Source organism: Hyaena hyaena, unplaced genomic scaffold (genome assembly GCF_003009895.1).
Source record: "Hyaena hyaena isolate Hyena2069 unplaced genomic scaffold, ASM300989v1 scaffold_491, whole genome shotgun sequence".
NCBI classification, from domain to species: domain Eukaryota; kingdom Metazoa; phylum Chordata; class Mammalia; order Carnivora; family Hyaenidae; genus Hyaena; species Hyaena hyaena.
Window position 1 is genome coordinate 623,588 of NW_024081114.1, and position 23,901 is coordinate 647,488.

Genomic DNA, 23,901 nt, shown 5'->3' on the forward strand with positions numbered 1-23,901 from the left:
GAAACAAAAGATTGAATTTGGTATTATTCTACTGGAGAAAGTGTAGAAAAAGAATTAGATCTTCAAACTCCCTCTGGTTTTTGAGACACAAGAAAGCAAATAGTTTGATCTTGTTTAGAGAAGTTTTTGCATATTTTATCACAAGTGCTTGCTGCCTATGCCTTTCACCTTTTGCTCCTTAAATATATACAGTAACTAATATGACCTAGATGAGTACTGTTAATCACATCACTAGATGAAATTTTAAAAAGAAACAGGAAGATGGAAGATATAATTGAATGTATGTATCATGAAAAATAGAACAAATACAAGTTCATCATTGGTGTGAAGTTTTTTCCTTCAGTAGCAATTTCTAGAAATAGATTTTACAGCATCTAGCTTTATCTGCTTTAGTTTTTTTTTTTTAATGTTTTATTTATTTCTGAGAGAGAGATAGCATGAACAGGAGAGGGTCAGAGAGAGAGGGAGACACAGAATCTGAAACAGGCTCCAGGCTCTGAGGTAGTTGTCAGCACAGCCTGATGTGGGGCTGGAACCCACGAACCGTGAGATCATGACCTGAGCTGAAGTCAGACGCTTAACTGACTGAGCCACCCAGGCGCCCCAGAAAAAATTTACTTTTATTTGGAAATCACATGCTGTATTTTACCAATAAATGTTGAATTAAAAGTTACTTTTAAATTCATATCTGGTCTTTGGTTGATCACTTTGCCTTGATAATTCCTAAACTGTGAATCTTTTTTAGCTTTCTAATTCTGTAAGTATGTAGATTTGTAATAATAAAGATGTATGATATTCAGCCTTAGCTGGGCTTTTAGTATTGCTTGGCAGTTCTGTTCCCTTCTGTTTTCCTTTTACATTACACAGTCTCACCCCCATCCTTCAGTCAGTATCTTTGTCATTCTCAGAAGATTATCCTGTCCTCTAGAGAGGGGGAGGGGGAGACAGGGGGCAAAGGGGCAGGCTAAGAGCGGAGGGAGGGAGAGGGAAAGGATTTTCCTCTATTTGTACCTTCTCCCTTTTAACACAGCTGACAGATAACTGTGCGCTCTTGATCCTGTCTTCTACAGGAGTGCCCTTCCATTTTCCTCCCGGAGTCTAAACTTCTGCCTTACTGACAACCACTACTTAGCCGTTAAAAACCTGTTTAAATCTCTTCTATCTTAAACGTATATACTGTTTTCAATTTTCTCTCAACTCTGTTCTTTCTAGCAACAACTCATTCTCATTTCTTACCTTTATTGTCAAACTTTTTGAAAGAGTTTGCTCACACTGTTTGACTTTATATCCTTTTATTCAGTCCTTGACTATATTCTCATGTGCACCACTCTATAGAAATTGTAGTGTGTGACTTCTTTGCAAAATTGGACACTACTGATTTACTTAAAATCAGTCTTTAAAAGTTATGAAAAAACGTTTTGATTAAGGATTTTTATGCAGTTTAAGCAGTCAAATAGTGAGTGTGCTGCGAAGCTAATGGAAAAAGTGGTATTCTTCTTCACCTCTTTCATGCTTGATTTTCACAACCCAGAGGCAACCATGTGTAATCTTTTATTTATTTCTTCTGTAATTTACTTCCTTAAATCTAAATTATCTTGTAACTTACTTTACACCGATCACACTGGTTTTGTGACATTTTGCTTAATAACTTTTACAAGTATATATATTTTAATGAAAATAATCTTGTGCTTTTCCTTTCTTTTTGTCCTCCAGGTTTTCATTTCAAACCTTTTGTATTTCTTTAGATATGCATTCAGTTTTTAAATTTAGAATTGTATTTTTTTGGTTCTTTTTTTGGGGGGTTACTAATTCTTAAAATGTATGTTTTATAGGGCATCCTTTAAATTATATTTTCTATTATTGAAGGTTGGAAATGCCTCTTTCCTCTTATGCCAGGTTAAAAATTAGAAGCACATATTAAGTAGATGAATTTGCATCCTCTCTTTTTTTTCAACCATAGTCCCATGAAGCCATTTTTTCTTAGGCTTACCTGTCTTTGCATATGCCAAGCATGATCTTACCTATTGACCTTTGTATTTCTTCTCCCTTTGTACTGGAATACTTTCTCATGGACGAATGTTTTTGTTGCCCCAGAATCCATGTCAAAACCCTAGCCCTCAGTATCATGGTATCAGGAGATGGGCCTTTGGGAGGTAAGTCAGATTAGATGAGGAGCCCTCATGAATGGGATCAGGGCACTTAATAAAAGTAGAGGAAGAACCTGCTTCAGTTTTCCAGCCATCCAAAACCAGGAAGCAGGTCCTCGCTAGACATTGAATCATTAGGCTCCTCCCTTTTTTTCTTCTAAGAGTTTTATAGTTTTAGTTTTTAAATTTAGGTCAGGTCTTTGATCCCTTTTGAGTTAATTTTATATATGGTTTAAAGCAAAGGTCCAAATTCAATTTTTTGCATGTGGTTATTAAAAAGATTGTCCTTTCCCCCATTGAATGGTTTTGGTAGGCCATGTATGCAGAGGTTTATTTTTGAGCTCTCATTTCTATTTCATTGACCTATATGTTTGTCTGTGCTAGTACCACATTGTTTGATTACTGTAGCTTTGAAATAAGTTTTGAAATCAGGAAGTTTGAGTTCTCTAACTTTGTTCATCTTTTTCAAGATTGTTTGGGCTATTTGGAGACCTTTGGGTTCTGTATCACTTTTAGGTTAGAATTTTTGTATTCCTATAAAAAAGTCATTGGGATTTTTGGTAGACTTCACATTGATCCTGTAGATCATTTTTGGTGATATTGACGTCTTAACATTTGTCTTCCAGTACATGAACACAGGATGTCTTTCCATTTACTTACGTGTTCTTTAATCTCTTTTAGCAGTGTTTTGTAGTTTTCAGTGAACAAGTCATTTGCTTCTTTGGTTAAGTGTATTTGGAATTGTTAATTTCCTTTTACGATTGTTCATTGTTAGTGTACAGAAAGCAGTCACTCTTTTTTGGTATTATTTTATATATGGAATCACTGAATTATTTCATCTTCTGTTAGTATTTCAGTAGCAGTCAAGTGATTTGAACTGAACTTACATGGATTGAAAAAGAGAATACATGATAATTTCTGAATTGAATTCAAGTACTTATTACTTAATCAAACTAAGGTTTAAACTTATCTAAGTGTACTGATTTGAAACCAGATAGATATGGATGAATACTCGCAGATCAAAATAGCCTTTGAAACAATTTTGTTTGAGCTCTTGATAACATTAAAACATTCTGAAAATGATATTTCTAAGGTAGAACATAGATCCTGTACCTCTTATTGTGCTGTATTGATGCTCCTCTAGAAGTTGCTGGAAATGTAATAGTAATGAATGGTTTTTACAGTTTGGGGGTGGGAATACAGAATATAAATGATGTATATTTGCTTTTTTTTTTTTAATTCACAGGCCACAGAAACACTATTTAGAATGGGAGTAGCAAGAGGAACCATCACAACATTAAGAAATGGAGAAGTAAGATTAGAATTTTGACATAAATATTATTTCTTATTTCATAGTCTGCCATTTTTTAAAACATAAAATGTGAATTCTGTGATAATTTATATAACAAATTGAGAAATACATGTTGAGTGAATCTTAGCTACAAATCAGTTCTAGTTTAGTCATATTGGAACTGGATCTTGTGTTGAAAACAAAATGCTAAGTCTTTTAATCTTTGCTTGACAATTGCTTTTACTCTTAAAAGATAATATTTTATTTAATAATAATTTTTAGAAACATATATTTTTTAATGAAAATAATTCTGTGCTTTTTCCTTTCTTTTTATCCTGTGTTCTACAGATCTGATACTTCTTACCTAGGATAAAATATTTGTAATGTTGACATTTATCATACAGAGAGAGAGAGAACAAGAGAAAGACAAGAGAGAAAAGATGGGGGGAGGGGAAGAGAAATGAATTTAGTCCATCTGTTTTATAGTTGAGGCTCAATCAAGGTACTGATTCTAAGTTTTGACTTTTCTAAATGTTCCTACCAATTCTTAAAAAACAAAATGCTACCACTGGAAATGAATTTTCATTCCAGAATGATTATCAGCCTAACTACCATGCTGTCTTTTCTTTTAAAAAAAAATTTTTTTAATAATGTTTATTCATTTTTGAGAGACAGAGAGAGAGTGTAAGTGGGGGTGGGGCACAGAGCGAGGGGGACATAGAATTCGAAGCAGGCTCCAGGCTCCAAGCTCTGAACTCTAACTCTCAGCACAGAGCCAGATGCCAGGCTCAAACTCATGAACTGTGAGAACATGACCTGAGCCGAAGTCGGACATGTAAGCACCTGAGCCACCCAGGTGCCCCTCTGTCTGCCTTTTCTTAATTCACTGTTTCACAAGTTGATGTCACATATGACATCACATTGCCATGCTCCTTTTTCTATTCTATTAGCAAGACTTAAGGATAAAATATAGTGTTCCTCGTTATAGAATTAAGTTCTGTGTTAATGTAATATTTATAATTCAGTAACCTAAATATTTAATAGTAGAAGTGACTAAATATCTGAGGAGTTAACTGAAATTGTATTATTTTATGACTATAAATTTTATCAGTCAATATATCTGCCTGTTAGGTAAAAATGTACAATCATTTGGAAATGATATACTCTTAAATGTTGAACTGTATATTGGCAAGGCACTTTGATATTAATTTGTAGTATATATTTTGTCTATGAAAAAGACTTAACTGATCCCTTTGTATGCTCAAACTGTAGTATGTGGTGCTACACATACTACTTTTTTTTTTTTTGAGGAAAAAAATGCCATTAATAAAATCAGACACACTTACCTGCCTAGACTATATAAAAATAAATTTCTGATTTTAGTAAGTACTATATATTTTTGGGGAGAAGGCTATGAATTTTTGAATTTTATCTTTTGTTATAGGAAGTTTGGGGAAATGCATGCAAGACAGTTTTAAAAGTAATCTTTTGAGCATACCAACACATATTGGATACGTACTTATTTTATGTAATGGAGAGGAAGTAGTTAAAGCATCTGGCTTTTGATCCATTTCTTCCTCAGTTACTGAGGATTGCCACAGGTTTCTAACCATATTACCAGGTATTAATGTGGGACAAAGTTTTTAAGCACTCTCTGACTTTCAGTTTCCAAAATGAAGTTAAAACTGTTAAGATGCACATTGTTTTCTTTTACATTTTACGATGTCTGAAAATGCTGTTTTCTAATCTGTGATACCTCATAGTTACCATTTAGTATTTTTCATGTTTTAATATCTCATAAATTGTGAGATTTCTTATAAATCTGATATGTTGGCGTTGATAAAAAATGATAATATTTTGTAGTTTAAAAAATACAGTGAACGTAGTAACTATTCCGTAAATGGTAGTTAGAATAGGCTACAAAATAATTTTAATTTGATGATTTGACTTGGAAAATAGAGAATTAAGACAAACCAAATATATTATTAAATATGTGTATATACAACTAGCATAGACTTTTGGAGATGCTAGTCTAAGTGTTATGGAATTAGATGATAGATACAACATGATTCTTGCCTTTAGAGGTGCTTACTCTCTGGTTGAGGAAACAATTGCATCAATACCTGGAAAAAAGTCTGGTAGAGAGTAAAAAATACTTAGTTTATGTTGAGTCTGGATGTAAATAGAGTTCAGATTCCATTTGGAATGTGCTAAATTTTAGTATCAAGGCAATAATAGGGAATTTGGGAGTAGGAGAAGAGCTAAAAGGATAATAATTTAATGAATTATTTAAAGAGAAGGTGAAATCACCATATTTATCATATTGGAAACTTTATGATATGCTAAGGGAGGAGAGGGGTTAGCAGCTTACTTGTCCTAGGGCATTTAAAAAATTGTTCTAGGCCATTACTGTGAACATTTCTGTTAAACAGTAGATTAGGAAGTAACCCCATGACAGTGCTATCAGGTAGGAAGAATAAAGACTGGTATATCCAAATTCCAAAAAATCAGTAAGCTGGTTCCTGGTTGCATGATGACATTGATCTTTGCTTGTCTCCCTTCCCCTGTGTTCCGACTCTAAGCCTACACATTTTGTCTAGTTATTGGGCATTTGTACTTGAGTGTTTTAAGAAATGTTGAGACCAGAAAACATGGTTTCTCTTTCAGAAAATAAGAAGGTAGTTTTTGAAGGAGTTTGAAACTGACTTTATAATGTTATAATGAATCATTGGAGGATTTAAGCAAAGGAGTGACACATTATTTTTTTAATGCTTTATCACCACTCTACAAAGGGGAAATTATTATGCTTATTTTGTAGATAAAATGAGGCTCAGAGAATTTAAACATTTGTCTACAATCAACATCTAGGAAATGGGAGAGCCAGGATTTGAACCCCCGTTTGACTCTAAATCACATTCATTCCCACCATACAATATAATCTCCCTCAATGTAATTCACTTAGACTAGAGTTTCCAATTGTTCAATTATCCTATAGTCTGACAAGTAAAAAAGAGCACAGTAGCTAAGACCTCTGAGATTATTGTAATCAGCCACGGTGTTTTATGCATTCTGATTATCACTGTTTCTTTTCCTATGTATAGAGAAATATGTGGCTTAAAATGAATGGAAAAAAAATACCCTTCACAGTTCTGTTTTGTCACTAAATGTCTAACCATGTTGATATGTTTTGTACAGTCCTATATGAGCTGGATTTTTGTATCTTGATTAAATTACATAGGAAAGAAGACCATTTTTCTGGGTAGAATTTTTTTTCTTTTCACATTTTTATTTTAATTCTAGTTAATTAACATATAGTGTAGTTTTGGCTTCAGGAGTGGAAATCTTGAAATCATCACTTACCTGCAGCACCCAGTGCTCATCATAACAAGTACCCTCCTTAATACCCATCACCCATCTAGCCCATCCCCCCACCCACTTCCCTCCATCAACCCTTTGTTCTCTATCTTTAAGAGTCTCTTATGGTTTGTTTCCCTCTCTTTCTCTTTTATATCCACGTCTCATATGTTCATCTATTTTGTTTCTTAAATTCTACATATGAGTGAAATCATACAATATTTGTCTTTCTCTGGCTGACTTATTTTTCTTAGCATAATACACTTTAGCTTCATCCACATCATTGCATATGGCAAGATTTTATTCCTTTTGATGGCTGGGCATACACACACACACACACACACACACAAACACACACACATCTTTATCCATTCATCAGTGGATGGACATTTGGGTTCTTTCCATAGTTTGGCTATTGTTGATAATGCTGCTATAAACATTGGGGTACATGTTCCCCTTTGAATCTGTATTTGTGTATCCTTTGGGTAAATAGCTAGTAGTGCAGTTGCTGGGTTGTAGGGTAGTTCTATTTTGGACTTTTTGAGGAACATCCACACTGTTTTCCAGAGTGGCTGCACCAGTTTGCATTCCCACCAACAGTGTGAGAAGGTTCCTCTTTCTCTGAATCCTTGCCAACACACGTTGTTTCTTGTGTTGTTAATTTTAGCCATTCTGACAGGTGTGAGGTGGTATCTTATTGTGGTTTTGATTTGTATTTTCCTGATGATGAGTGATGTTGAACATCTTTTCATGTGTCTGTTGGCCATCTGGCTGTCTTTGGAAAAATGTTTATTCATGTCTTCTGCCCATTTCTTCACTGGATTATTTGTTTTTTGGTGTTGAATTTAGTGAGTTCTTTATAGATTTTGGATTCTAACCCGTTATCAGGTATGTCATTTGCAAATATCTTCTCCCCTTCCTTAGGCTGCCTTTTAGTTTTGTTGATTGTTTCCTTTGCTGTGCAGAAGCTTTTTATCTTGATGAAGTCCCAGTAGTTCATTTTTGCTTTTATTTCCCTTGCCTCTGGCGATGTGTCTAGTAAGAAGTGTTGTGGCCAAGGTTAAAGAGGTTGCTGCCTGTGTTCTCCTCAAGGATTTTGATGGCTTCCTGTCTCACATTTAAGTCTTTCATCCAGTTTGAATTTATTTTTGTGTATGGTGTAAGAAAATGGTCCAGTTTCATTCTTCTGCATATTTCTGTCCAGTTTTCCCAACACTGTTTGTTGAAGAGACTGTTTTATATCCATTGGATATTCTTTCCTGCTTTGTTGAAGGAGATTAGTTGACCATATAGTTGTGGGTTGGGTAGAATTGTTTTAAATGTGTTTCTTTATTGGGGGGGGGGAAGCTAACTTGTAAAATTTATCATTATCATAGTTATTAAATGTACTGGTTTCAAAAATTATGCTTTTGTAATTTCTTCAGGAAAGGTGTGATTCTGTTTTCAGTCTTCCAGGTGTTTATATATAGGGTGAAACAACCCATTTGTTGAAAGATAGAGTTATTTTCTTAAATTTATGTATTAAAAAATACTTAACTGTTCTTTTACATAACTTAAGACCTGAGTAAGCCAGAAAGTGGGGTTTTTTCATTAGATTATTCTTAATTCAAAGTTTTGAGAGAGGACAAAGTTTAGAAATTCTTTACCTTAGGAAGGACGATTGCAAGCTCCAGTCTTATTTAATCCTTTACCTTCTATTTATTAGCTCGCACTATGTATCCAGTTCTTACAGTGATGCAAGGGGTCACTGGGAGTGTATAATTCAGAAGCTAAATGACTTCCTATAGCCAGTGAGTTTACTTATCTTTGTAGCTCTGTTAAGTTTTTAAAAAAATTTATGAATTTCTAAAATGTCAAGCATACCTTATTTTCATTGTTTTGAAAAAGTTTAATTTTTCATATCTCTGTCTTTAGCATTACATCTGAAATTTTGGAGAGATGAATGGAAGGAGAAATAATCCTTTCCCATTCATCCGTAAGTATTTATAGAGCAGCTTCTATATTTCCAGCATTGTTTCAAGTGCTTGTGATTCAGGAGTGAGCAAAACAAATCAATATCCCTGCCTTTGGGAGGCGGGGCTTATATTCTAGCCCATTAAAATAAAATAAAATTATGAGAAGGAGCTAGAAAGTAATTACAATTACATACCTTCAAAAGAAATTCTAAAGAAGTACATGGTTTAAGAGTACAAGCAATTTAAATAATGAAGAAATAAATAATTAGAGTAAGGTTAAGTTAGTTTATAAAATTTCTTAGGAAGCACATCTTCTATTGGGCTTTTTAGGGAATTTATAAACATTGCTGAAGGAGAGGAGGTCACAAGGCATTGCTAATTAGGAGAAAGTACACAAATGGGCATAGTTGGGAGTTGAGAGACATCTTGATGTAGACTTAAAAATGAGAGTGTAAGGTGTGGTGTTGAAGGGAAGTAACATTTATTTAGTGCCTTTTTTGGGCACTTAGTAATTATTCAGCTCATTTATACATTAAAACAACTTTCCATTTTAGATTCTTTTATCACAGTTCTTTCCAAGGGGGGTATTTAAAATTCAAGAAAATACCAGGCGAGACTCTTGAATGCTGAGAACAAACTGAGGACTTATGGGTGTGGGACAGGGGGAGGAGAAAGGGAGTGATGGGCATGGAGGAGGGCACTTGTGAGGATGAGCACTGGGTGTTATATGGAAACCAACTTGACAATAAACTATTAAAAAAATAAAATTGAAGAAAGTACAGCTGACTCTAGAACAACAGAGATTTGAACTGCACAGGTCCACTTATATATATATATATATATATTTTTTATAAATGTATTTTTTTCTTTCTTACGATTTTCTTAACATTTTCTTTTTTTCCTAGTTTACTTTATTATAGGAATACAATATATAAAACTCACAGCATACAAAATACGTGTTAATCGACTGTTTATGTTATCATAAGACTTGCAATCAACTGTAGACTATTAGTTGTTAGATTTTTGGGGAGCCAAAAGTTTTATGTAGATTTTTTTACTCTGTAGGGTTTGGTGCCCCTAAACTCCACATTGTTCAGGGGTCAATGCAGTAGTTTTTTTCTTTAATTCACATTTCTCTGATAATTTACCATATGAATACTTGCTAACATTGATAAAGCTTATGAATCAAGAATTAATACTTTACCTTCTTCCTAAGTGGAATAACCAGCTTTGTGTGTTGGAAAGAGCACTTGTCTGCATGTTAGCTGATGTGGGTTCTCTTCCTGGCTGTACTAACCTATGTGTTCTTGGACAGTGTACTTAACTTCTTACAAGTTCAGATTCATACTTTAGAAAATGAATTGATTAGTGGATCTTTAAGGTCCTATACAGCTATAACATTTTCTACTTCTAGGCAGCTTTGTATACCCTCCTTCTCCTTTTTAAAAAATGTAGTTCTTAGCCTTTACTGTACATGACAGTTGCCCATGGAGCTCTATAAAATTTAGGTGCATGGGCTCCATCCCCAAAGACTTTGTCTCTCGGGTCTAGCTTACGGCTCCAGTGTCTATATTTATATAGATTTACTCATCTAGTGTAGAACTACTATCTATCTATCTACTATCTAGTTAGTGTAGCACTAAGTGTTCTATCATACAGGATTACTAAAATCTACTGATTTTAATGCCTAGCCACTTCTGTAAACTATTTTAAAGAAGTATTTTTCGTTCTTATTTCTTCTTTGAACTCACGGAATACACATTTTGAGAAAGACAAAACAGATCAAGACATAGCAAGGAGTTTGAAATGTAATTTTTAAAGATCTTTGTATATAAACAAAAACACAGCAGCGTGGATTCTCGCTGTTTTGGAAAGATGGATAGGGTATTTGACCCAGCACCTACTTTTGTTTTATATTATATTTGTTTTATTTACTGTATTCTGCATGCTTTATTAGAATGGAAACCGTTTTTGCCTTTCAGGAACAAAATGTCCTACATAAGAAATACAGAATATTTTGTTGTAGTGTAGTTGCTACAGTAAGGATAGGAACTGTTATGGATTTCTGTTTCTTCAGGTTTAGCACCTGCCTAGCATATAATAAGGATCTTAGTATACTTCTGCTGAACAAGTAATAGAGTTATTTAGAAAGAACATATGTGGCAAACATCACCTTGATTTAATCAAACTCTCAGTTTAAGATAAATGTAGCCATAAATAGAAATTTATATGTATAATAAATACTAGGGCTATATTATTTCAAAATCATGAAATTGTGATATTAATGATATATTTTTTGACGTCATATTTTTTCATGAGTGAACTATTTGAAGAGACTGAAATTTACATATTTGATATTCCACCTTGTTCATAAAGTTGAGTAAGATAAACTTCCAACATTTAAATATTGTTAAGAATAATATTTAGTGTACTTTAAGTATTTTTTCTTCTTTGTGAATGAGAATTCTTTATATAAAGAAACCTAGAAGTAAGCTCTTATATGTTTATATTTTTAAAATTGCATTTATTTTTTCTTAGTTAAATATTTTATTTATATGTTTATTTTTACTCTTCTCTTTTAATACCACCTCAGGAAATATGTATGTCTCTAATAAGCTAAGTGTTAGTATTTCAAATAGTGAAGTCTTTGTGGCCTGGTGTCTAGTGAATGCCAGGATCTAGTGGCTTGTATAATCTGATCAAATGAGGAAATATTATTGAGAACATCTTAAAGATAGATCTGATGGATGGCACTGGAGTCAGATCTAGTGTGCCTTCCCTTCCTTGCTTTCCCTAAATATTAATGGAGTCCCAGGAACTATACTAGGTGCTGGGTTTTAATGGTAAATAAAACTAGTATGGTTTCTTCTCTCAGGAAACCTTATATGTATTATAGTTTACTGGATGAATCCACAACCTGCCACTTATGACCTTGCTACTCAGTGTCTTCTTCTTAAATAGGAATAAATGCATCCTCTTCATGCATTACTTTGTGAGAAACAAATTAGATAATATGTATAAAGCAGTTAGCACAGTGTCTGGCCCAAAGGAAGCCTATTAGAATTTAGTATATACTAAATGATAACTTTTTTATTTAATTAAATATGATTAAGTATATTCTGTATTTGAGTACATAGAGATCTCTAGATTGTGGTTATTTATAAAAGTGTGTAAACTGAGAGTTGGTAATAAAAGACAGACTTTAAATACTTTGATCAGCATATATTGTTAGTGCCCTCTGCTGCCTAGTGCCGATAGCTCAGTTCTAAACAGACTTGAAGTCTCCTACTCAACCAAATTCTATTGAGCATGACTTTGTTTCCATACATAGAATAAACATAGCAGGAATTAGTGCAATGGTAGAAAAATGGAAATGGACAAATAAACGTAAGAATTCTGTTAGAAAAACAGGGTGAAGTCATTGAATAGTAGAAACTTAGTTCTGATAATGGTGAAGACTTCCAGAAGTGGAAGACTTCCAGAAGTGCAGACTAAGGCTCAGTTGATCCTGTTAAGGGAAATTGGGTTATCTCTTCAGCAAGAAGGCCTCTGATGTATGTATTGTATATTAACAGGAAGAAAATGTTAAGATGCTTTATACATGTCCATTGCCATTTGAAATATACTCTTTGTTAACTTGATTAGCTTCCTCCCATATTATGTAAGGGAAAAAAATTAAAAAATAAAAGGAATTCTGACCATTCTAGAATGTTCCTGAATAACTCAAGTCTTTTTTTTTCTTTTAGGAGTGATTTCCATATTGTATGCTTATTGATAAGCTATATAAATAATCTGTTGGACAAGACAAAAAAACATTTGGGGAAAATGGATAGCATCCAGAGAAGGAGAGAAGTAATAAATTTGGAAAATGATCTAGAGAGAAAGGGTAGGGCCCAAAGAGCATTTATAACAAGCAAGCTAATTAATGCAAGAAGTCCCAAAGCTTTCTCTAATGGAAAGAATGAGTTTTGATGGCAGAACAGAAAGTTGGAGATAACTGAAGCCACTGGTCATTACTTTAGTGTGATGAAACATTCAGAGGTTTCAGAGAGGTTGTAGGATTGCTATCTTGCTCATTTTAAAAATGTTTATTTCTTAATAGCATCAATCTGGGTGGTTTAGATATTGACCTGCCAGAGGCAGAAGACTGGTTTACGTAGCATCTTGATAATATATATTTTTTTCATTTTTTTTTAAGTTTTCTAATTCTGTGAATCAAAACAGCATATATATATTTTGGCAGGTGCTTAGAAAATTTAGAATCCATGCCAGAATTACATCATAAAACACTGAGCTTCAGAACTTATATTTTATTCTTGCTGGAAAATTTTATCTTTGTCAGTAAATCTGCTTCAAGTGGCTTATCATGTTATATGCTGTGGCATGATTTCATACTCCTGGAACAGAGTGTATTTGGAAAATTCTGGTGCTGGTGCAGACGAAGAAGGCCAGGGGCTAAGCTGAGGTTTTAAAAATATCAGATCACAATATTTAAGCTTGGTGGCCTTGTCTGTACCAATTCTGTATGTGCCTTTCTATACCAAGGTAATTATCTGTTGAAGTGCCCTTATTTTCTTCATAATAGAAACTATGCTTTTGATTTAAATACAAAAATAAATGTGCCATAATTTTGTCCTTAAACAAAACAAACAATATCTGGATAATATCTGGCTAAGTATGGAACACTTAGGTTTTATTTTTCAAAAATTGGAAGGGTTCTTAAGATAACATCAGTTTGTTTTGATCCTAATAGGAAGAGCTTTAGGCCAGGAAAGCAATTATTTCCACATGGGTAAAGGCAGCCCCAACTACCTCCCCTTCACGAACCCACTGAATTTAAACTTGCCTATCTTGGTTATATAGCTAAATGTGATTGAATGCATAAGAAAATTCAGGCTTTATTATAAAAATAGTCTTTAGATATACAGATTTTGTTTTTCTTTTTTGTACAAAGCATACCAAAGGAATTTTGTGTAAAATGTTGGGGTGACTTCACTAACAAATAATTTAAACTTTTTGAGTTGCCGAAGAAATTTAATTTTATACACACTTGTGTCCAGTATATTTCTTACTCTTTTGTTTATACATCTTTTTTCTTTCTTTGTTGACTCTTGGCTATTTTGTCAATAGGTGAATTTGCTATGTAATGATGAGTATCGAGTATTGTTTGTGGTGGTCAGTAGGGATGTGGCAGATCAGAAAAGAAAGGATTTGCATTAAATGTGAGATTGGCCTTTCTGGTGATCAGCCCTGATCCTAAATCTATCACTGTGAATCACCTTATTAGCATAATAGACACTCCTGTCATTCTGGAAATTCCAAGGTTTTTTTGAAGTTGTATACCAGAAACTGGGAACAGAGACCAGTTATATTCTTTATTATAGGATAGTCTGTAGATTTGGTTTTTCTGAAGATTTCATATACATGGAATTATACAATAGGCACTTTTTTTTATGTCTGACTTCTTTCACTTAGTGCATTTTTGAGGTTTATCCGTATCAGGTTTTTCCTTTTTCATGACTGAATAGTATTCCATTACATGGATAATATTTTACTTATCTATTAACCGGTCAGTGATTACTAGATTGCTTTCAGATCTTGGCTATTATAAATAATACCTCTTATGGGGTGCTTGAGTGGCTCAGTAGGTTGAGCGTCTGACTCTTGATTTCTGCTCAGGTCATGATCCCATGCTGAGTATGGAGCCTGCTTGAGATTCTTTCTCTCCATCTGCCTCTCTCCCCCACTTGTGCTGTCTCTGTCTCTAAAAATAAAATAAATCAAAAAATACTTCTGTGAGTATTTTCCTAGAAGTGTTTGCTTGAAATATCTTTTTATGTCTCTTGGGTTGATACCTAAGATTAGAATTACTAGGTCATCTGAGTAACTCTCTAAGAAAACGTGGCCGTGCCATTCTACATTCCCAGTGGCAATGGACCAGGAGTTCAGTTTGTCAACATCTTTGCCAACATTTGGTATTATCAGTCATTTTGATTATAGCCATTCTAGAAGTATGTAGTGGTATCTCATTATGGTTGTAATTTGCATTTCCCTAATGACTAATGATGTTGGGCATCTTTTTGTGTACTTATTAGTCATTTGTGTATCTTTGATGAAATGTCTGTTAGAATATTCTGCCCATTTTCTCATTGGGTTTGTTTCTCATTGTTGAGCTGGAGCAGGTGAGTTTTAAAAAATTCTGGTTATGGGGGCACCTGGGTAGCTCATTAAGTGTCTGACTTCAGCTTAGGTCATGACCTCATGGTTCGTGATTTTGAGCCCCGCATTGGGCTCTGTACTAAAGGCTCAGAGCGTGGAGCATGCTCTGGATTCTGTGTCTGCCTCTCTCCCTACCCTGCTTATGCTCTGTCTTTCTCTGTCTCTCAAAAATAAATAAAAACATTAAATAATTTTTTAAAATTCTGGATACAAATCTTATATTGTATGTTCTAAATTTTTCCCCCAGTTTGTGGTCTTTCTATTTTGTAAACAGTACTTTCTGAAAGTAAAAGTTTTAAATTTTGATAAGATTCAGTTTGTTAATTTTTTTTTTGTATTCTAGCTTAGAAATCTTTCCCTAACCCAGAATTGAAAAGATTTTTTTGTCTATGTTTTCTTCTAGAAGTGTTATACTTTTTGGTTTTACAGTTATTATTGTTGTTATTTTAATTTTATTTTTTCAAGTTTATTTGAGAGAAAAAGAGAGAGAGTGTGTATGCACATGGGGAAGGGGCAAAGAGAGATTGGAGAGAGCAAGAATCCCAACCAGGCTCCGTGTTGTCAGCACAAAGCCTCACGTGGGGCTCGATCTTACAAACTGTGAGATCATGACCTGAGCTGAAATCAAGAGTTGGACATTTAACTGACTGAGCCACCCAGAAGCCCCTGGTTTACATTTAGATCTGTGCTCCATTTTCAGTTGACTTTTCATATGGTGTGAGGCAGAGGTTCAGCTATTTATTTTGCATATAGATACCCAGTTGTCCCCAGGATCATTTGTTGAAAAAACCCTCCTTTGCTTATTGAATTGCCCTGATGCTTTTGTCAAAATCAATTGACCATAAATGTTAGGGTTTATTTCTGGAAAGTTTATGGTTTCCTATTTCTGCTAAGATGGAGGAAGTAGAGTCTGTCTTTGTCTTTCCCACTGATTACAGCTAAAAACCCTGAACAGAATACATAAAGCAAACATCTGAAACCTTAAATGATAGCAGGAGGTTGGAGGAAACGGTCAAAACTGTAAGTGTGACCAATACCAGTGAAGTCCCCTGTTTCTTTCCACTCACCATCCTTTTTCTCCTTGTCTGCACTCCAGGGAATCTCCTGTTCTTGATCTGTACAGTGAGTACAGACAGAAAACCTCTAGGAGAGACCCCCTCGTCCTCTGTTTATGGTCAGAGAACTAGAAAGGAGAGCTCCTATATGAAGAAGACTGTAGAACATCACCATTTTATTATTACGGTTTGCATTTTGGTTTTATTTTCCTGGTAGGATCCCAAGAAGGCCCCAGCCATGAAGTTGCCCTCCACAGCAGTGGCGGTAGTGGCAGTGACAGCTGTGCCACCATTTAAGACGCAGACAGATATCTTTCCCTTTGACCAGAGAAACTAGAAAAAGGGGATCTTGTTCTCCAAAGAATGTGGGGAGAATATCTCTTATTTTTTGCTTTCTTCCTTTCTTGCCACCTCACCCCCGAGGCAGATGTATTTGTAGGCCATGTGCAATGATATTGGGGTAGGGATAAGACCCTAACATAGTCAGAAGATCAAGAAAAGGAGCTTAGGACACAGAATGTGGGTAAAGTCATGGGGAGACAGGAGGCAGAGAAAAAGAGGACTTAAATCTGTGTCTGACATCTGAGACTCACCTCTGAGCAGAGCGTGTGTGTACTCACAATAAAGCCTTTGAAAACTGAACTGTAGCATAGACCATTGCCCTTAGGTGGCACATGTGGAGATAGATTGAATACACTGAAGAAACTTGGGAAACTGAAAATGATACTGAAACCATAGCTCAGAGAAGGTGGGTCAGGATGTGGGGTTGGCGCCTAATTCGGTTGATTGCCTATAACAACAATAACATTAGCGAAAACAGCAGCAACAGCAACAACCACAACTAATAATAATTATCCGGAGGACCAAGAATCTTTAACATGATCAAGAATGTGATAATACAAGTCTCTCGGACACAATCCAAAAGTATTTGACATGCCACGAATCAGGGAAGTCATAACTAATTGTATGGAAGACAGCAGTCAACAGATGCCAATGCTGAGATGACATCAATGTTGGAATTATGAAAAAACGTTTTTAAAACAGTATAATAACCTGCAAACGTTTTTGACATGAATAGCAAGATTGAAGTTCCCAGCAAAGAAAAAGAAACTAGGAGGAACCAAATTGAAATTTTAGGACAGAAAATTAAAATAACTCAAATAATTATATTAAATATAAAAATAACTGAACAGGTGCTAGATGCGTTCAGCAGTAGAGTGAAGAAAAAGGAAAGAAAAGTGAAGTTGAAGAAAGCTCAATAATAATTATACAGTCTGCACAATAATGAGATAAAGACTGAGAAAAATGAGCAGAGCTTACGGACTAGCAAAGGTCTACCATTTGTGTCAAAAGTGTACCAGGAGAAAATGCAAAGAAGTTTGTGCAGAAAAATTATTTGAAGAAATAATGGCTGAAAACGTTCAAATTTGTGTGAAAGACATAAATTTATATGTTCATAGATCTCAGTGAATTCCTACAAGGCTGAATATTATATGATTTCACTTAAATGATATTCTGCATAAGTCAAAACCTGTAGGGATAGGAGAATAGATCCATGATTGTCAAAGATTGGAGGTGGAGGAGGAGTTGATTAGAAAAGGACAAAACAACGGAATATTTTTGGTGTTGGAACTATTTTGTATCACAGTGCTGGTGGTAGGTGCAAGATTCTGTATATTTGTCAAAACCCATGTTGCTATACACCATAAAGTAAATTTTACTGTATGTAAATTAAAAAAGAAAAAAGTTAAAGCAACCAAAATGTGTATTGAAAGAGAATGCCATTAATACACTGGTTCTGGGGCGCCTCGTTGGCTCAGTCTGTTTAGCGGCCGACTTCAGCTGAGGTCATGATCTCCTGATCCGTAGGTTGGAGCCCCGCATTGGTCACTGTGCTGACAGCCCCGAGCCTGGAGCCTGCTTCAGAGTCTGTGTCTCTTCTCTCTTTGCCCTTACCCTGCTCACGCTCTGTCTTTCAAAAATAAATAAACATTAACAAAATTTTTTTTTAATTTAAGGAAAAAAGAATACTCATTATTACAATTTCTCCTGGACAGTTGAAAATTGAGGAGCAAAATTAAGGAGCAGAATTAAGGAGGGTCCTTCTGTGGGTGCCTGAGTGGCTCAGTCAGTTTAGCGTCTGACTTCGGCTCAGGTCATGATCACATGTTCATGAGTTTGAGTCCCACGTCGGACTCTGTGCTGACAGCCAGCTCAGAGCCTGGAGCCTGTTTTAGATTCTGTACCTTCCTCTCTCTCTGACCCTCCCCTGCTCATGCTGTCTTTCTCTCTCTCTCTCTCTCTCTCTGTCATCCTCCCCTGCTCATGCTCGCTCGCTCTCTCTCAGAAATAAATAAAACACACACACAAAAAAGAGGGTCGTTGTCCAGATTATTTTTTTCCTTTGGTTTTTTCCTTGATTTTTTCTTTATCTTTGATTTTTTTGTAGTTTCAAAATGATATGCCTGGGTATAGTTGTTGTTGTTGTTATTGTTTTGGTATTTTTCTTAGTATTTTTTTTTTTTACATCTCACTGTATCTATTGTTTGGTGTGTTACATTAATTTAGGAGATTTTTAGTCATTGTTTTGAATATTTCTTCTGTTCCTTTTTTCCTCTTCTGTTTATTCCCATTACGTATGTTACACCTTTTTAGTTGTCCACAGTCCTTGGATATTCTGTTTTGTTCTTTTCAGTCTTTGTTCCCTTTGCTTTTCAGTTTTAGAGGTTACTATTGTGTATCCTCAAGTTCAGAGATTCTTTCCTCAGCCATGTTCAGGCTACTAATAAGGCAATCAAAGTCATTCTTCATTTCTGTTACGGTATTTCCTATTGCTAGTATTTGTTTTTGTTTTTTTTTCTCAGGATTTCTGTCTCTTTGTACACATTGCCCATCTATTTTTGCATGCTGTCTACTTTGTCCATTAGAGCCCTTAGCATATTAATCATAGTTGTTTTAAATTCCATGTCCGATAATTCTGACACATGTGCCATGTCTGGTTCTGATGCTTGCTTTGTTGCTTCAGATTTGGTTTTTACTCTCTAGTATGTTTTGTTTTGTAATTTTTCTTGAAAGCTAGACATGATGTACTAGGTAAAAGGAACTGCTCAAATAAGACGTTAGTAATGCGATGATGAAGTGTAGGAGGATGTGAAGCATTCTGTAGTCATATGCTTTGTTCTGTCTTTTAGAGAGACTATGGTTTTGGACTGTGAACTTCACAGATGTTTCTCAGTTTTTTTTCCAACTCCCCTAGGTGGGACAGGATGGCTAATGTGGGCTGGAGTTCTCTTCCCCTATATTAATTAGGCTCTGATAATACCCTAGCAAGATAGGCTCTGAGAGTAGGCCTTGTTAAGAACAGTTTTACTGCGTATTTCAAAATGGTTCCGTTCCTTTTCCCTCTGCTTAGAAGCACTGGTATTTACGGTGAGATTTTTTTTGTCTGGTATTTTTGTCTGGTATTTACGGTGAGAACCTAGTCAAGCTTCTGCAGGTAAAATTCACATAAGTGTGAGCCCTTCCTGGCCCATGACTATCTTCTGGAGTTTTAAACTCTCAGACTTGTTCACACTGAGCCTCCAGCAATTTAGTCAATTATAGGTTTTCCTACCCCAGCGCAGGTTCCTGTGGTTTCCACTCCTGAGTCTCTGCTGAGGTAAGCTGTGACTCCCTGTATTTGCCAGTCTGTTTCTCCAGGGTTGGGATCAGTGGTTTGCCCTGTGTCCTTACCTCTTATGGATCCAAGAAGAGTTGTTGGTTTCTCAGTTTGTTCAACAGCTTTTCACTTGTTAAGATGGAGTCGTGACTTCCAAGTTCCTTACATGTAGACCCGGAAGCCCCTCAGATTCTTTAAGGAGAATTGAATCCTTATACTCGTGATTTCCATAGGATGTTGAAATACTCAATTTCTTTTGAACAAAGGCTCCATTTTTTTTTTTTTTTTTTAAAGACACGATTAGTGTATTTGAAATGGGAGAAAAACGCCTTAGTATTTAATAAAGGCTCAGAAAGGGGTGCCTGGGTGGCTCAGTCAATTAAGCACCTGACTTCGGCTCAGGTCATGATCTCACAGTCTGTGGTTTCGAGCCCCGCATCTGGATCTGTGCTGACAGCTCAGAGCCTGGAGCCTGTTTTGGATTCTGTGTCTCCCTCTCTCTCTGCCCCTCCCCTGCTCGCTCTCTCTGTCTCTCAAAATAAAGACGTTTAAAAAATTTTTTTTAAAATAAAGGCTCAGAAAGAGGTTAAAAATATTTACCAAGAATAAAAATTCAGAACAGAATTTTGAATATGTACTGATATTTAACAGTATTAAAATGAAGTTTTTGTTTATTGTTTTTCCAGGCTTTCCAAGTTTATGTGCCACAATGAAATTTATATGTTTTGTATTTCTTGTTAAGAGTAGTAGTATACAGTGTATATTTTGTGACCTGTGGACTATTTCTTTTTTTTTTTTTAATTCTGTATTAAAAGTAGGAAAATTAACCAAAGTGCTTTCTTGTATGTGTGCTTAAGTTACAGTTCTTGTTCACTGCTCAAACTTGTGATATTAGGTACAGAGTTGTTCATGATGAAATTGAAAACAAGGTGTATTAAGTGGAGGTCTACAGACTCAAATAAGAATTCTCAAGGGCGCCTGGGTGGCTCAGTCGGTTAAGTGTCCAACTTGAGCTCTGGTCATGATCTCACAGTTCGTGGGTTTGAGCCCCGCATTGGGCCCTGTGCTGGCTGCTCAGAGCCTGGAGCCTGCTTCTGATTCTGTGTCTCCCTCCTTCTCTCTGCCCCTCCCCTTCTTGTGCTCTGTTGCTCTGTCTCTCAAAAATAAATAAACATTAAAAAAATTTTTTTAAAAAGAATTCTCAGTGACGTTTTAGCTACAGATCTTATTGCTTTCACAACTATCTTCAAGTGTTATCTTGTGTTTTAAAAATATAGATTCTGCTGTCTTAAAAGCTGTTTTTAGTTTTGGCTTACATGGGTTTTGTCAAAGCTATTTGACAGTATTATTATTATTATTATTATTATTATTATTATTTTAACCCTTGTGTTGTACTTTCACCTAAATATTAGATAGAAGAAAACCCTTGAGAAGAAAGTCAAGTTATATACTAGGTAAATAGTCTTTTCTATAGTTTTCTTAAACATATTTTATTACTGAGGTACAAATATAAATTAACATTTTAATGAAATCAAATATACTCAATGTGGTGAGACCAGTTGCTCACAGAGAATTATAGTTAAACCGTATGAAGGTGTTTTCCTTTTCTGGTGTTGCTGAGGCTGTGCAACAGTATGGGGAGGCAAAAACCTGGGCATTGCAGCCTATGACCACTTTTCCTATCACCACTCTGCTGATGAGAAAAGGAATCGAGGTGTTTCCTTACCTCACAGAACACTAAAAAGCAGATGGTGATATCTAGTTATACCATGCCAAAAGGTAATGTAAGATTGAAAAGCAGGTAAATATTTGTTGAAACAAACTGTGTGCCTTTTCCCATTTCTTCCACTTATTATATTCAGATCTTACTCATTCTTTAAGTGAAACCCATCTCAGTTGTTACCTCCCCTGTGATTTCCCCAGCTGGAAGTCATTTTTCCTCACTCTGAAATATCACAGCACAATATTTGTACTCCATAAAAGCTTTCAGTATTTCCTGCATTTACATTTGTTATTTAGTTACTTGCCTTATGTTTCCTGCTAGATTTAAGCTCTTAGAGGATGGTTTTTGATCTGATTTTCCTTTGTATTCTATATAACACTTAGTACATCATCCCAATTTATATTCATTGAGTTAATGGGAGACAAACTGATGGTAAATTAAGAGGAGAAAACTAAAAATGAAAGTCCTCTCATATATATGTTTGTTTAAGTTACAGTTTCTTGTTCACTGCTTAGACTTATGACTGGGTGGAAGGTTATTCAGTATGGCCTGTAATTATTGCCACATACCTGTTGTGGTAAAATGATTAAAACAGTAGTACCTTTATTAGGGTGCTATGAATTGTAGGTGATGAGAAATATTTGTGTGCAGAAATGTAAATCTCCTTAAATTTCCTAGGGCTCCTTTAATCTCCACACCTAGGGCTGTAGCAGATAAAATTTTGATTTGCTTTCTATTTTTGTGGTGTTTGATTATTAAAATAATGGATTTTAACATAAATGTGATGGGAATTTGTAAAGGTACTTTGCATCACTTACTGCTTATTGATTATTTAAAGATAAGATTTTCTTTAGGAAATATTTCTTCTTTAGAAAATTATGTTTTTAAACTGAGTTCTAGATATAGGGAAATGTAATGATAAGACATGACTACTGCTTTCCTGCATCTCATTTAAAAAGTATTGTTTCATAGGAGTTTCTTTTAATTTATCTCTTGAATATTTAGTGTTAAATATTTTAAATGTGATTTTTTTGTTGAGTATTTTTCTTTCTTATAGAATGTAAACAAATTATTATTTGATTTTACTATGATATTTGGTGGAAATTTTTTCCATCACATTCATGTGACCTACCAGGGTTTAAATTCCTTTTAATTCTAATAGTTCTATAGAGTTGAGGTTAACAAAGGGCAAGGAAAGACAGATATTGCTTGAAGCTAAAAGCTCTATTCTATTTGAATTGTAGCTGTCTAAATGAATGATATTTCTTTTCAATTTGCATGGCTCAGTAATCATTAAAATTTTCTGTTTCTTTTCTCTAAGTCTATAGCTAATGGCAAGTAAAATTTAGCTCTGTTTTTAATTCCAGAGCACTTTTTAAAAAAAGGACATCTTGCCATTTACAACAACATGGGTGGAACTAGAGTGTATTATGCTAAGTGAAATAAGTCAAAGACAAATATCATATGATTTCACTCATATGTGGAATTTAAGAAAACAGATGAACATAGGGGAAGGGAAGCAAAAATAAGATAAAAACATAGAGGGAGACAAATCTTAGACTTAAATACAGAGAACAAACTGAGGGTTGCTTGGTGGGTGGGGTGTTGGGTGGAGAGATGGTCTAAATGGGTGATGGACATTAAGGAGGGCAGTTGTTGAGAGGAGCGCTGGGTGTTACATGTAAGTGATTCCAGGAATAGAATCACCAAATTCTATTCCTGAAACCACTATTACACTATATGTTAACTAACTTGGATTAAAAAAAGAAAAGGACACTATAACAAAATCATCCGATAAATGTAAACTTTCTTACTGATGGATTGGTTAGTCTAGTTGAAATGTATACATTGATAGTGAAACTTGCAAATTACATTTTCTGCATGCTATTTCTGTATTAACAGCATAGTTTAAAAATCCCAACAGAGTTCAATTAATACTAATATTTTTTGTTCTAAGAGCATAATGTTTAGTGACCATTCTCTAACTTGGAAGATTTTGCCATATAGTTTCAAATATTTTAGAACCTTTTAAGTTCAAAAAGGACTTTGTGTCACAGTTATTTTATTTGTTCTTTTTTGGAAAATTATGTAAGAGAATTTGAAACTTTTCCCCTATATATTATTTATGAATATTCTGTGTTCCAAAAAACCTGATAAAAAAAGTTAGACATTCTATAAGGGCAACTTAATTTTAGATTGCCTTTCTATTTAGTATTTCTTCAATAATTGGCTTAATTGTTTTTTTGAATTAACAAAGTTTTCAATCCTTAAAAGCAAGAGAGTATGCCATTAAATGCTGCTTTTTGCAAAATGCATAGTGAGGATTTAATCTGTAGTTTTACCTGACATAATGGTTTCTAGATGAGAACTTTGAGGAAGCATCTGGTTACTTTAGGTTTTTATAAATAATCGGTTAGGAATGGTTTTTAGAAAATTACTGTTTACTTCATAGTAAGAAATTTCTAATGCTATCTTTCAGACACTTATAAACACGACACA

The 23,901-nt window shown here is 34.7% G+C and overlaps 1 protein-coding gene across 1 annotated transcript in view; it reads left to right on the forward strand.

Annotated features, from left to right (window-relative positions):
- TMEM135 (transmembrane protein 135) overlaps positions 1 to 23,901 on the forward strand; it is a 239,311-nt gene that overhangs the window by 90,323 nt on the left and 125,087 nt on the right. The window contains exon 5 of the mRNA XM_039254345.1: positions 3,394 to 3,459. Coding sequence (XP_039110276.1) covers positions 3,394 to 3,459 — 66 coding nt within the window. The remainder of the gene's footprint in view (positions 1 to 3,393; positions 3,460 to 23,901) is intronic.